This window comes from Tetrao urogallus (genome assembly GCF_951394365.1).
Source record: "Tetrao urogallus genome assembly, chromosome: 3".
Taxonomy (NCBI): domain Eukaryota; kingdom Metazoa; phylum Chordata; class Aves; order Galliformes; family Phasianidae; genus Tetrao; species Tetrao urogallus.
This window is the reverse complement of record NC_136815.1, coordinates 83294562-83309503: the sequence shown is the minus strand read 5'-3', so window position 1 is coordinate 83309503 and position 14942 is coordinate 83294562. Positions and strand designations below refer to the sequence as shown.

Sequence of the window (14942 nt, the reverse complement as noted above, 5' to 3'; positions counted from 1 at the left end):
GTAAAAAAAAAAAAAGTCACATTTTAACTACGCGTAAAGAGGCGGAAATCTCGCCCCCCCCCCCCTTCTTTGCCTTCTCCCTCGGGGCGTGAAATCAGACCTGAATCCTCGAGGGGAAAGGGAAAAAAAAATCCACGGGTGGGAGCCGGGAGGTTGGGGGGGGGAACAGCGGGAGGCATCGCGCAGGCGCGGGCAGGAGCTGCCGGCCCCTCCTGGCCCAGGTGAGCGCGGTGCAGGTGAGGGGAGGGGAGGATTCAGCCGGCGGCGCCGCTCCCCGCAGCCCGTGAGCGGCGGGAGCCGCAGCCCGCAGCGCCATGTCCGTCCTCGCCAAGATGGGGGACTGGCAGGTAACGGGGGGCTGCCCCATTTCGTTGGGGGGTTGTTACGTGGGACGGGAGTTGGGTATCGAGGGACGGGACGGACCGGGACGCTCCCACGCGTGATCCGACCACGGGGGGGGGGGGAAGGGTTGGGTGGGTTCGGTGCCTGTGCTGCTCCTGACTTTTCCGATCTCTCTCCTCGCTGCTTTATTCCTTACTGAAGGAAAAAAAAAAAAAAAAAAAAAAAAAAAAAAAAAAAAAAGTGAGCACAAATATATTTTTAATCACTTTTACAGTTGAAATTGGCGTCCTTTATCGGGGGGTCGCGAATAGAAGCGATCTAAATGGGACAGATACGTGTGTGTATACACATCTGTATTACTTTCGCACTAACCCAGCTTAGGCTTGGTTACGTACCCCCACTTAGGCTCTCTTTGCCCCAGATGTGCCCCCACCGCAGCCCGCTGCGCGCTGCCCCGGGCGGTACATAGCGGGGGGAGCCCCGGGGTGCGGGGTTGGGCGCTGGGGGTAAACCGGGGCTCCTCGAGGCAGGACGCAGCGTCTGAGCGGATGGCGCCTCGGGGAGCGAAATGAATGGGATCGGGGAGGAGGGAAGAGGGGCCCCGGGGGAGGGAGAGCGTGCGGGGCCGACGGAGCGCTCCGCGTAGGGAACAGACGAAGTTCGCTGGTGTCACCGCTCCGTCCCTGCGTTGTAGCGTTCGCAGAAGTGTGTTTTTGGCTGCCCGTGTTTTTGCCTCGCCGTTCTGTCCGGGTGTGGCGTGTAGGATTTGGGGCTGGATTTTGGAGAGCAGCCACCGGGACCGGAGGAGAAGAGAACAGTTCTCGAAAGAACGCGGCTTTTCAATAATCCGTCAAAAAATAAAAGGTGACATCGAACCCCGAGGGCAGGAGCCACCTCCGCAGGCTGCAAACGGTCGCACCTCGCTTCCCCTCTGCCTGGTTTTGGGGGGAGAAAAGGGGAAAAAGCTCAGAGGACGCCCCGCGCCCGAGAGCACGGCCCCTTTCCCCCCCGCGGTGGGCGCACACGGGCATCAGAGCCGTCCCTACGGCCCCGTACCTGCGGCGGGCGCGGGTCGGAGCCGGCGAGCAATTGGGCCGCGGTCGCTATGCTAATGAGGCGCTCCGGCTGCGGGTAAAGCGCTGCAAAAGGGAAAAGTTTCTGCCATTAGAGGGAGATCTCCGAGCGCTCAGTGCAGAGCGGCTCTGCACAGCTCAGCCGCGCTCCGCAGCATCGAGCCGGGGGGATCGGACCCTCTCCCGCCGACCCATGAAAATGCTCTGGAAGCTGACGGATAACATCAAGTATGAGGAGTGCGAGGTAAGCGCCTGACCGGACCGGGCACTGCCCCGGGGCCATTCGCCGCGAACGGGGCCGCGCAGCATCCACCGATCCGTGGATTTCGTTGAGGAGGAGTTGTGCCCCCGAGCCGGGAGCGGCCGAAAGGGGCCGGGGCCTCTGGGAGCCCCCGGGGAACGACGGCGGAACGAGAGCCGGAGCAATCCCGGCCGTAGGGAGAGCTCTGTGCGTGAGGCTCAGTGGGATGCTGCGCGCATCCGCGCGGATGGATGGACGGATGGATGGACGGACGGATAAATGGATGGATGGAAGAATGGATGGACGGATGGATGGAAGGAAGAGCGAGGAGACAAAGGGAGCAGAGCGTCTCAGGACAGCCGCTGAAATCCCTCCCCGGTGCGGCCGTGTCCCGAATGCGGCTCTGGGGCAGCCTCCCTGTTCTCAGGGCCTTCGAGCAGTCGTATATGGACCGCTCGGAAAATTAAACCCCAACAACTAGGGTCGGAGGACAGAGCCGCGTGTGTGTGCGGCCGCGCTCTGAGTGTCTTTTGGTCTGACACACACACACAAAAAAAAAGGAGAAGAAGAGCAAAACGAAGAGGGCAGCCCATGCCAATCCCCAACGAAAGCCACGCTCACACGTTCCACAAAAGTTCTCCTTGCGGCACGGATCAATAAAAGGACTGCACTGTGCGAACGAATGTACTTCTTTGGGGCCGAGCCGGCGCCGGGCGATGCCGCGGCGTAGGGCAGGGTCCGAGGAACCGCCGGGGACCGAAGGATGCGGTGCTTCAGTCGTGCCCCGAGCGCTGGGACGCAGCCGCTGCCCGGAGCGAGGCTGAGCTGTCGGATATGCGATGTCTGGCAATGGGGCGTCAGGGAGATTTTTTTTTTTTTTAATTTTATTATGATTGTTATAATTATTATTCCATCCGTCGGCCGAAGGCACGGCGAGAGCTTCACCTCTTCCCCGCCCCAGGCCGCCGGTTGTGGGTCAGAGCCGTTTGCGTGCCGCTTGCCGTCGGGTCTTCGGCCCCGGCCCCCGCGGGCGCCGATTTCGTCCCGTCAAGGCCCGGCGCAGTGCGGAGCCGGGGCCGGCATAGGGACAGAGGAGCGGCGCGGAGGGCGGTGCCGGAGTCGCGCAGCCAGTCGGACGGGTTGCGCGGGGCCCGGCGTGTCTGGGCCGGACGGAGGAGCGCTCGCCGTGCCTCCCTCCCGCCGTGCCCGGCTCTCTCGTTCTCCCCCCGCGTCCCGCCCGCCCTCCTTCCTCCCTTCGTTCCTTCCTTCCCTCCTCTTTTCCCGGCTCCTCCGAGTGGGGGGCGGCGGATGCTGGCGGGGCTGGAGGTGCGGGAGGAAGAGGAGGAGGAGGAGAACTTTCCAGGACGCGGCGGCGACAGCGGAGCGGGGACCCCTCGGCGGGGCATGGACGGGGCGGCGGCGGAGCCCCCCCCGCGCGAGGGCGGCGGGCCGGAGGGCGGCGGGAGCCGGGAGCGGCCGCTCTTCTCCCCCTCCGCCGCCTTCGAGCCCGGCTTCTCTCAGCAGCCGCAGCCCGAGGTGCGCCCGGGGCTGGGGACGACGAGGGAGGGAGGAAAAGGAGGGAGGGAAGGAGAGAAGGAAAGGGGATCCCGCGCCCCCCCCCCCCCCCCTTATCCCCCCCCACCCCCCCCCGCCGCACGGTTCTCCCACCTCCGCCGCACCCCTCCCGGCTCCCACCCTCTGCCTCTCTCCGCTCTCTTTCTCTTTCACTTTTGCATGCCCCGCAACCTTTTAAAATGTGGCCCCTTCCCTGTGATTCGCCAGACGCGGCGGCATGTCCCCCCTGCGCGCCGCGCTCCCTCCCTCCCTCCTTTTTGTCTCTCTCTCCCTCTCTCTCCCTCTCTCCCCGGCGCTGATTAGATACACCGATTCCTCATTCAATGGACGTCATTTAGAACGGGCTCTGCCTTGAGTTGCCTTCGCGCTTCACGCTCGATTTGCGGCCATTCTTCCCTTATTAAGTATTCGTGTAATATTAATAGTCATGAATATCCGCTGCTAGGAGGCTCCGGGAAGGCGGCGGCGGAGCGGGCGTGAGGAGCCCGAGCGGAGCGGCGGAGCTCGGGGGAGAGGAGAACGAGACAGAGACAGAGCGAGAAAAAGGATTGAGAAACGAACACACATCCTAAAAAAAAAAAAAAAAAAAAAAAAAAAAAAAGGGGAAAAAAAAGGAAAAAAAAAAAAAGGGAAAAAAAAAAGCGCAAACAAACAAACAAACAAACAAAAAAAATCGACCAACTTTACCTCTCGCCCCGCGCCAGGATAGCAGAGGCTCTGCAGCACCCGATGAAGGGCAGCGGCGGGCGCTGCGCGTTCTGATGGATTCCGGCGGCGCGGGCGCGGAGCAGGAGCAGCCCCGGCGCCCCGCTGCTGCCCCCCGAGCGTAGCGCCGGGCTCCGGCCGCGTCCCTCCGCGCAGCTCCGCGCCCCTCCGCGGCCGCCCCGCGCCTCTCTCCCCGCCGCGCAGCCCCCGACGCCTCGCAGATGTTAGTGCACAGTTTTTCGGCTATGGTGAGTGGCTTCGCCTTTCTCTCCGCCGGGGGTCGGGGCTCGGGGCGCTGCTATTGTTGGCGGCGACGGCGGCCGGGCTTGCGGTGGCTCTGCCCTGTGTTCTGGTCTTTCGTCTCGGCTTCGCTCTCCTCGTTCTCGTTTGGTTTTATTTTCCTTTCCTTATTTGTTGGGGGGGGGGGATTGGTTTGGATATGTTGGTGGGTTTTGTTTTTTGTTTTTTGTTTTTTTTCATTTTTCCTTTTTATTTTTCCTTTGATTTCTCTTTTATTTTCTTTCTTTTTCCCCCTACCTTCCCCCCTCCCATTTTTCCTTTTTTTTTTTTTTTTTTTTTTTTTCTTTCTCTCTTTTTCCTTTCATTTTTGCTCTGCCGATCTCTAGAGCCGCCACTCCGTTCCCTTCGCCCCGCACCTGCCCGCGGGGTTTTCCTCCTTCCCTCGCCGCCTTTCTCAGAGCTCTGTCTCTCTCCTTTCGACCTCTTCTTCCTCCTCCTCTCCCCCGTCTGAGCGGGGCCCGGAGGGAGACTCTGGGGCCGCGCCTTCGCCCCGAATCGTTGTGCAAAGTTGCGGGCAGGGGCAACGGTGCCCCCGCAGCAAGATGGCAGTTCGCTCGGCTCCCTCGCGTTATTCCCGGGATGTGGCGGCGGCGGCTCCCGGCAAAGGTGCGCCGGGACCGGGGCAGAGCTTTGGGTTGCGTTTTCGGATTATGGTTCCGTAGGGCCCCGTGTAAGGGTTCTTTCAGTGCCCGCTGCCGGGGCACGGCCGGCCGGGAGCGCACGGAGCCCCGCCGCAGCGTTTTTTTGAATTGTTCGGAACGGTCCCGTTATTGTGATTATCGCTGCTATTACACCGCCACCGCTGGGGCAATGGTCCGAGCCCCGTTAATGCTGCCGAGGTGGGCAGACGGACCTCCGTCTCTTCCTCCGAGAGAGGAGCTGCCCGGTGGGGGAAATGACCGGAGGGCGATTTTGAGGAGCACCGGTTTTGATTTCATCTTTTGTTTTTCTTTTCTCCCCCTCTCTCCCCTCCCCTCTTCCCCCGTACCCCCTCCCCGTGTCTTCCCCCCCCTTCGCCCCCCCCCCAGGAGCGCCACGACAGTGCCAGCAACGGGACGGCGCGGCTGCCCCAGCTGGGGGCCGTGGGGCAGTCCCCGTATAGCAGCGCCCCGCCGCTCTCGCACACCCCCAACGCCGACTTCCAGCCGCCCTACTTCCCCCCCCCGTACCAGCCCATCTACCCCCAGTCTCAGGACCCCTATTCTCACGTCAACGACCCTTACAGCCTCAACTCCCTGCACACCCAACCGCAGCCCCAGCACCCGGCTTGGCCGGGCCAGAGGCAGAGCCAGGAGCCGGGTTTGCTGCACGCGCACCGGGGGCTGCCCCATCAGCTGGGGGGGTTGGACCCCCGCCGCGACTACCGGCGGCACGACGACCTGCTGCACGGCCCGCACGGGCTGGGCGCGGGGCTGGCCGACCTGCCGCTGCACTCCATCCCTCACGCCATCGAGGACGTGCCGGTAAGCAGCGCCGGACCGCGGCCCCGGGGAGGAAGGGGGGGGGGGGAAAGGAAGGGGGGGGACACGGGGCGAGGGAGGGGCCCCCGAAATGTAATAGAAGGGGAGGGAGGAAGGGAGGAAGGCCGAGCCCCCCTGCCCAGAACAATGGGCTCGTGTGTTGCGCCCGCTGAAATGGGGATAAATCAAATGAGTGTCGGTGTTAACAATATCTTTCCTTCTCGGTGACAATGAGATGTTGCGATTGGGAGAATGTTTACTATAGCCACAGGGTCGGGCGTGTGGGGATCTCTCGTTGGCGTGGGGTCTCTGAGAGCGTCCTCCTTGGGAAACGCGCAGGGAAAGGGGTGAAAAAAAAGTCGGGGAAAGTGGCCTAAGGAAGAGAGGTCGGTTCCCCACGATTACGGGATGGTGGCATCTCAAGTTGTGAGGGGACGCAGGGAGATCCCTTCTCCAAAGGAATTAATGGACAAGTATCGGAGGAGGGGTGTGTGGAGCTGCTGCCATGTTCTTCCAGCAGCAGCACGGAGGGATGGATGACCCCACAGACCATTGGCTATACCTATGGGTTATCAAATCCCAGCCAGACCCGCTGCACTTCTATTAAATTAAATGTGCGGAGCCCATTGGGCAGCGGGTTATTCGGGGAATCCAATTCTGCTATCAGCAAGCCCGGATTTAAAAAAAAAAAAAAAAAAAAAAAAAAGAAATGGTTTCTAATGAAGCATGGCATTACACAGGGCTGTGATGGAGCAGCCGGGCCATTGTTCCGCAGGAGAGTGCCTTATGCAACGCAATGGGAACGTGAGCAAAGTTCCTCTGCCGGTGTTCTCCCTGCAAACAGAACCGGAATGTGGCAATAGATGTAGGAAAGCTCTCAGTGCCCGTGCGCAGGGGCTGAGGCTGCGAGGGAGAGGAGGGAGCTGTGGTGTCTGGATGTGATTTCTGCCGAAATGCCATCCCAAATTACGGGATCAAATCTTACAACAATATATTCGCTGACAGCTTAATGAGTACAGTTTCGCGTTGTGAGGATGATGCTCAGACCGATGTACCTCATTTTGGGGGGCGCTTGGAAACCTTTTGAAAATTACGCTCGTGGAAAATGGGGAATTTATGGCAGCCCTCCCCCCCCCCGGCTGAATTTAGCCGCAGAAAATTGCCGCTCGTGTTCCGCACTTTTGCAATAAATACGAACGCTTTCCAGAGCGGAGGCTTTAGTGAGCCATTGGGATCCGTTAGGAACGAGTCGGTTCTTTTAACCCGATGCGAAATAAAGCGGAGGCAACAGCAGGAACAAACCAATTTGTTGCCGGTGAGCTCCTGACTGCTGCAGGAACGTGACCAAAGCGTACTCCTCCATTCCCCCTCCGCTCTGTCTCGCTGTGCCCTGCAGAGATTGCAGTACAAATCGCTCCGTTCGCGTCTCAAAGACCCACGAATTAACGGCGCTGCCGTAGTTTGTGAGAGCCGAGTGCCATCTGTTTTAAATCCTTACCCAGCCCGGCCCTTGGTTGGTTTTTGTTTTGTTTTGTTTTGTTGTTTTTGGTTTGTTTTGTTTTTTCTTCCCTCTCTGTAAAACGGAATGGGCAGGGTGAGTGCGGGAAGGCACAGAAACAGGGGAGTAGCTGCAAGTATCCGTTGTGCGAGGGGGAAAAAAATACGGAGCTTTGGGTCGCTTGTGGATTTTCCCGTTGCTGCCACGGTTCGGCTTTAACAAAAGGGACCGGTGGAGATTTAGGAAAATCGAGGAGACGGTGAAAATTATTTAATCATAAATATCTCGGTGGGATTTTAAACTTAACAGTCCTCCCCGTACGGAATACGTGCAGAAATAACACAAATAAAAGTATTATGCCACACTACATTGACTTTATGGGTTTAGGGTGCATGCATAAAGGGATCATATTTCCCCATATAGTTAAAACACGAGAACTGCGGCAGTAGTCATTTCTGAACATTTCTCAATTTAATTATACTTAAATCCAGAAGCACTTTAGGCAAGTTACAAATGAGAGCACGGAGTATAATAAAACCTGTAATAAAGCAACTTAGTACCATCCACCCGGAATCATTGAGATCAGGCACAATTAACGGGAGCATAAATCCAAGGCAGAATGGAAAATGTTAGGATCAGTATTATTGTTGGACAAAGACTAGAGGAGGAAGTAATAGTTTTTTAAATGGTAATGCCTGCGTTTTGTAACGATTGCGAAACCTTCTATCTCAGCAGCGCTGGTGTTAATTTGTAAACACAGCCAGGCATTATATCGCCTGTCACTTCTTTCGGATTTAGAAAAAAAAAAAACACAACAAAACAACAACGCTATTCCGTTTGGCTTCCTCGGCACGTTGCGATCGAACCCCATCTGCGGGCAGACAATGAGGGGAGCCCGCCCGGGGGTGCAAAGCTCGCCCCGTCGGAGCGGCCCCGTGCGCCCGGCTGCGGCCGCTCCTTTGTGCCTCGCCCGCGGCGGGGAGAGGCGGAATGGAGGGGAGGGAGGGAGGAAGGGAGGGAGGGAGGCAGGGATGGATGCGGGGCCCGGGGCTGTGGGACGGCTCTCGGTGCCCGCCGCGCTCGTTGACCGCCGCCTCTCGTTGTGTTGCAGCACGTAGAAGATCCCGGCATCAACATCCCGGACCAGACCGTCATTAAGAAAGGTGAGCGGCGAGCGCGGGCGCTGCGGGCCGGGGTCGGTAGGGCAGCGGGCGGAGGGCACGGCTCGTATCGCTTGCCCGAGAACAGCGGGACCGCTAAATCCGCTCCGGTGTTTCGGCGCGTCGGGAAGCGGCTCGGTTTCGCGCTTTGCCCGAAGCTCGGGGCAAATCGTTGTCGGTAAAGCGGAGGAGAAAACGCCGCGCTCCTCTCCTCTCGCGGTTCCGCGATCGAATCGCGGCGGCGCTCGGCCGGGCTGCCGGGGAGCGGGGGGCGAAGCGGCGGCGGGGCCGCGGGATCTCGGCGGCTTTGTGCCGGGCGGACCGGGCACGGACAGCGGGCGGCCCCGCGCCCCGTCCTCATCCCCATCCCCATCGCCGGCCGCCAAGCCTTTGTCACGTCAAATTAGACGCGCGAGGGATAAATCTGAAGAGATGCTCTTTCCGAGCCGACATGATAATTGGCTCTTTTATTAGTAATCTCCAGAGTTCGTTTAACTCCCGGTGTATCCATTAGCCCTCCCCGAGCTATTAATGTCACAAGCCATCCATCCCCAACCCTGGGCCCTCCGCCTCGCGCTCCCGACTCCTGCGCTGTGCCGGGGCCGCCCGCTGTGTTTCGGTGTTTTGGTTTTTCTTGTTTTTCTTTTTTTTCTTTTTTGCCTTTTTTTTTTTCTTTAATTCTCGCTCCGGGCCGGGCTGGCCGCTCTGCCCCTTCTCCCCTCCCCACCCTCACCTCCCTCTCCCGCTCCTCCCTCCCTGCAGGCCCCGTGTCCCTCTCCAAGTCTAACAACAACGCCGTCTCCTCCATCCCCATCAACAAGGACGCGCTCTTCGGCGGGGTGGTGAACCCCAACGAGGTCTTCTGCTCGGTGCCGGGCCGCCTCTCGCTGCTCAGCTCCACCTCCAAGTACAAGGTCACGGTGGCGGAAGTGCAGCGACGCCTCTCGCCTCCCGAGTGCCTCAACGCCTCCCTGCTGGGCGGAGTGCTGCGGAGGTGAGGGGCGGGGGATAGGCGGGAGGCGGGCGGGCGGACGGCGGCGGCCGAGGGGGCACCGAACCGCGCGGCCGGCCGCCCGGTGACCGCTGCCGCCCCGACGGAGCCCCGCGCCCGCCCGGCCGCTAGGGGGCGCGGCGCGCTGCCGCTGAGGCGGCCGATTGGGTTGGGGGGCGCTGTAACCATGGCAACGCGGCCCGGTGTGCGAGGGGTGGCGGAGGCCGGCCGCTCCGCCCTCGTGGCGGTGGCAGCCCGGGGTGCGGGGTTGGCGTCAGCGTGCTCTGTGGGCGCCGTCGGGCTGTGATCCAGTGCAGACAGTTCGAGAGCGCTCGGGCAGGGAATAAAATTAACTAGCCAAACTTTCATCCTAACGCGCCGTCTCTGCCGTGCGGAGATCAGACTCTGTGCGATGACGGCAAACTTTCACATCAGCCTGCTCAGTAACGATAGGATCACAGAATAGAACCATTAAGGTTGGAAACGTGGTGAAGATAATGCAGTCCACCATCCCCACCGTGCCCACTAACCAGGTGCCACAGCCACACGGTTCCTAAGCACCTCCAGGGATGGTGACTCCACCACCCCCCTTGGGCAGCCTGTTCCAGTGCCTCACAACTCTCTATGAGAAGAAATTTTTCCTAATATCCAATGCAAACCTCCCCTGGTGCCACTTGAGGCCATCCCCTCTCGCCTTACCAATGGAATAACGCAGCTGCCCTGAGACATGTCCCCTCTGGGCTGTGGCGGCTGCCGGCTCAGAGCAGGCTGTCACCTCAGTCTCTGCACCGCTCCATCTGTGGACTCGGCTTTCCCCTCAAAAACATCCCCTCACTGTCCCTCTGGTTCGGCATTTTGGGGTGCTGCAGTCCCTCCCGCCCCTCCTCTAACCTCCTTCTGTTGTGGCACAGGGCAAAATCCAAAAATGGCGGGCGGTCCCTCCGAGAGAAGCTGGACAAGATAGGGTTGAACCTGCCGGCCGGGAGGCGCAAAGCTGCTAATGTCACCTTGCTCACCTCGCTGGTGGAGGGTAAGTGCCTCAGCCCTGCCTGTGGTGCTGCACAGTGGGACAAGGCTCGGTGTCTTGGCTTGTTTTTTGTGTTGTTTTTTTGTTGTTGTTGTTGTTCTTTTTTTTCCAAGTTGGTGCTGCCTGTTTGAAATCGGAAGGGTGTTCTTGTGGTCGATCAGGAAAGGATGGTTGGTTGTGCAGCTCTGCCTTTTGATCTAACTTAAACTTAAAACGCAGACTCGGCATTGAGCTCAGTCCCACCAGCACTGGGCTGAAAGTTGCAGGGAGCAGAGCTGCTGCCGCCCCTCAACAGTGGGCAACTGAAATGTCAAAAAACTGCAGCTGCTTTGGGATTCATCTCCCCCTGCCCCCAGCCACATAACAGTAAATCATTTAAGTTTTCTGACATCTGCATTGGAGAAATGCGTGACCATTACTTCCTGAATTAATTTGGGAATCCTTGACCTAAGCAGTGAATTAATGGTGTCCTGAAAGCCTCCGAGTTGCACCCCCCCTCCCTTTTGGTTCTCATTTTCTGAACATGTGTTCCCTTCATTATATCATTCCTCTCTGCTTTGGTCTGTCCAGAGAACGCACAACTTACTTTTAGCACCTTCAGGTGCCCTGTGCTTTCAGAACTCAGCGGTGAGAAGCCTGAGCCTTTGCTGTCCTTTAGTTTTGAATCAGTTGCTTTGTCACATTGACTGGCACAAAGTACACCCACGCCCAGAATATAAATCCTCCCCCTTTCTCTCTGCTTGTGGGTTTCACAACGTTTTGGGCCAGCTTGGTCTGCAGAGTGCTTTTAACCTCAGCCCCAAGCTGCGCGGGTTCGCGTTAAGTTTGGTTGCGTAGGAGGGAATTGGTAGCTCAGTTTTGTTGTCACTTTGCATTCTGGTGGAGATGTTTCATGTTGAAAGGGATGGGGAAAGAAGCACTGCGCAATGCTGGACTTGAGTTTTTTAAACATTCAGGTTAGGTCGCTGCACAGTGTTCACGCTGCATGGGAGTGAGCTGCGTCTGACTGTTTTTGAAAAGGCTGTGCCATTGCATCAGCACACCGTAGTAACAAATTGCAAGGGGAAAACTTCTAAAAAGTCTGGCTTTGGTAGATGCCTAATATTTTGGGGGACGTTAATGAATATGGAGAATGTTTGATTGTCATCTATTGTTCTGTTTGGCATTGGCGTATAATTGCTTTAAAAGAGTGATTTTTATGAAAACTAAAAGCAAAACAGAGGCCCGATCTCCCTCCTTTTGGCTTAGGAGCGGTGTCTGGTTTTGAGGGGATGATAGTGTAAACACTGCTCGGGCTTTGAGTCCCGTAGCATTTTCTGGAGTACTGTTATTGTTTATGATCCGCTCCATTTTATGGAAACAAGCTCACTGGACTGAGGCTTTGAAGCTCTAATTGGCGCATGCGTTCTTCCGGAGCTAGAGCTAATGGCAGGAAGCCCTGCAGTAAAAACCAACTGGTTCAGGAAATTAAAACCAAAGATTTGAAAATCAACAAAACAGACAGACTCGGTGGAATGACCCTAAAATTCTCATGGTTAATCGTTTGGGGGGGAACATATAATTATATGCGATCAAGTTAAATTTTAAACACTTAGCTGTTTAATGCGTTTTATTTAGAAGAGCTCTAGGAGTAATTATGATCAATATTAATCATTGATGCATTGCGAAAGAATATAGAGACGTGGCTGAGGCAATCAAATATTTCCGGAGTAAATAGATTTGAATGAGCTGTGTATAAATGGCTGCGTATGCACGTGGCTGTGTAAATGTAAGCACACATTTGAGATGCACGGAGCCTGTCTGGCTAAGATCTGTTAGTCAATGGAAGCTTGAAAAAAAAAAAATTGAATGTGAGATTTCACTCGTAAAGATTGTCATGAAAATACACATTTGCATTGCCCTGGACTGAAGCAAAAGGCAGCTCCTACAAGATAAGATGGGATTAGCATTTCTTACTGTACCTTTTTGCAGAGATAGAAAGAGAACCGGTCCCGTCTTTTAGAAGAAAAGCCCAAGTAGAAAGTCGTGCTTTTTTTTGTTGGTTTTTTTTTTTTCTGATGTACCGTTGCCTCTGTGCTGTGTGTACTGATGAGCTGTGTGTTTCCCTCCCCATCCCCTCCCACCTCTCCCTTTGCAGGGGAAGCAGTGCATCTAGCTAGAGATTTTGGGTACGTTTGTGAGACAGAATTTCCTGCCAAAGCAGTAGCTGAATTTCTCAACCGACAACATTCCGATCCAAACGAGCAAGTCACAAGAAAAAACATGCTTCTAGCTACAAAGTAAGACGTTTACCTTCCTAGCATGTGGTTCAGTTATGAGGGGAGGGCGACAGGCCCGGGTTTGGAGCTTTTATTTGCAAATGTTTTCCACGTAGTTGGTGGCTGCTGGTGTTGCGTTTTGTGGGGGTTTGTTTGTCCCCTCCTGCTTCAGGAGCTCTGCATAGCTCAGCTTGGTTTCCATCCAGTCCATCTGCATGGATTTGCTTGAGAGTGAGTTGTGGATATTGCAGATGGATGTTTGGTTAAAGAAAAAAAGCAGTAGTTATTCAAAGCAAAAAAATATTCCGGGTTCTCTCACTTAGCTTATCAATCGAGGTAGAAGGGGGAAGGCTTCCCATTGACGGGAAAATAAAACTGGCACATTAAGCTGATTTCAGATCATTAAAATCTGCGGCGGTTCTTTCTTCCTGAGGATCTCAGCTACTTAGTGAACGTAGGGATATTAAAAATATATTTTAAATGCCAATCTGTACACAGTTAAAATGCTAGCGGGGTTTATCATTGGTGGGGCTAGCTAGACTTCCAGGTGGCGCGTGAAAGGAGAATGATTGTTTTGATATGTTTGCTGGAAATTAAAAGGGTTGTTTAGTGGCCCTTAATTACCAGTGGAGGTGTCACGAAAGGGCACAGTGCCAGAGGGCGCAGGCAGAAGATGGGAGCCGGTTTATGGCTGGAAGACATTAACGCGGGTTTCAGAATCCAAACTGTTTCAACGTGCCTCTCAGCCCTCGCTGTAAGGTGTGTTATTTCCCCAGCCCTTTGTGCGGTGGGCGGATGGTGTCACCTAACTTCTGCACCCTGCCCTCGTATCCTCCCTTCTCACGTCCCTGGAAGGAAATTTCCAGAGCCCGGTTAGCGTCAGCCTTTACCCTGTGTGGAAAGGTCCCTTTGGATTTGGAGATAGAGATGTATATATATATATATAAAGTGTTTCGGAACACCCTAATTTAAAGCCTCGATTCCCCTCTCTTCCTTCACCCTTTCCTCCCCACGCACATGGGCGTGTTTTAGCCTTGTGAAGGAAGAGGCCCGAGGCTCTCCAAATAAGAGTCTTCCAAAACGTGAATAAATCCCCCAAATCCTCTCTGGATATTGCGGCCCGTTTCCTCCGTTCCACATTGCTGGGGTACTTTAAGCTGCGTATTGATTCAGTTCCAAAATCCAAAATCTGGGAAGGGATGGAGGTTTGCAGGCACTAGGTGAGGGGTGCAAGACGGGGATCGGTGGGGTGGGCAGGAGCTGCTGTGCTGTGCGTGCTGGCTTTTTGTCCGTGCAGGCTGGGGCACGATGCGCAGTTGTGCACGTGTGCAAGGTGAAGGGAAGAGGTGCGTGCTTTGCCCACAAGTGTGAGGATGGGGGAATGCTGTGTAGAAGAGAGGAAGCGGGGGGGAGCGAGGGTGTGTTTGTGCACTCGGGGGCAGCGGCCGCCTTCACCCGCAGGCTTGTGTAACCTAGGAGGGAGCGTGGCTTTGCTGCTGACGGCGATGGTTCATTTCTCTCCCTCTCTCTTCCCCTCCTGCCCTCCCTCTCTGTGTCTCTGCTCCATTTGTGCTATAGACAGATCTGTAAAGAGTTCACCGACCTGCTGGCTCAGGACCGATCTCCCCTGGGGAACTCGCGGCCCAACCCCATTTTGGAGCCGGGCATCCAGAGCTGCCTGACCCACTTCAACCTCATCTCGCACGGCTTTGGGAGCCCGGCGGTATGCGCTGCCGTCACCGCCCTGCAGAACTATCTCACCGAGGCGCTCAAGGCCATGGACAAAATGTACCTCAGCAACAACCCCAACAGCCACACAGACAACAGCACCAAAAGCAGCGACAAAGAGGAGAAGCACCGAAAGTGAGGATTCCCCCCCACTCCTCTCCCTTCCCCCCCTCGCAGCCCATCAGTCCATTCATCTCCCTCCTCCCTCTGCCCTGCACCCAGCACCCCAGGCTACGGCAACAGAATGAGCATCCTTCTGCCAATCCTGTTCTCTGACTCTGCGGGACTGCTCTGCCCTCTCCCCGCACCCTTCCCAGCATCCGCATCTCCATTTGCTCCCTTTTAACTCGTTCCCCCTCTCCCTGCTGCCACCATCGTTTTGCTACCCTGGTTTGGAGCCTAAGAGAACAGAAAACAGGGGGACGGAGCCAGCAAAAAGTAAAAGTTCTGTCTTGAGTTTGTGAACTTCTTCTTTTTTTTTTTTTTTAAATAAAACAAAAGGAGGAAAACAAAACAAAACAAAACAAAACAAAAAAAAAAAAACAAAAGGACTTTTTTTTTTCTAAAAATATATTAAAAAAAAC

General features: G+C 56.1%; 1 protein-coding gene across 3 annotated transcripts; it reads left to right on the top strand.

Moving 5' to 3' along the window:
* Positions 1–314: 314 nt before the first annotated feature.
* TFAP2A (transcription factor AP-2 alpha) lies at positions 315–14497 on the top strand (the record flags this gene model as incomplete). Of its 3 annotated transcripts, XM_079533090.1 has the most annotated exons (8): positions 1609–1659; positions 4158–4184; positions 5265–5699; positions 8306–8357; positions 9117–9348; positions 10257–10375; positions 12510–12651; positions 14209–14497. In XM_079533090.1, 8 exons carry the CDS (start codon positions 1609–1611, stop codon positions 14495–14497), a joined length of 1347 nt encoding a protein of 448 aa, XP_079389216.1. The 3 variants fall into 3 exon arrangements, with proteins under 3 accessions (XP_079389218.1, XP_079389216.1, XP_079389217.1); XM_079533092.1 differs by lacking the exons at positions 1609–1659; positions 4158–4184 and adding an exon at positions 315–347; XM_079533091.1 differs by lacking the exon at positions 4158–4184.
* Between the last annotated feature and the right edge of the window lie 445 nt (positions 14498–14942).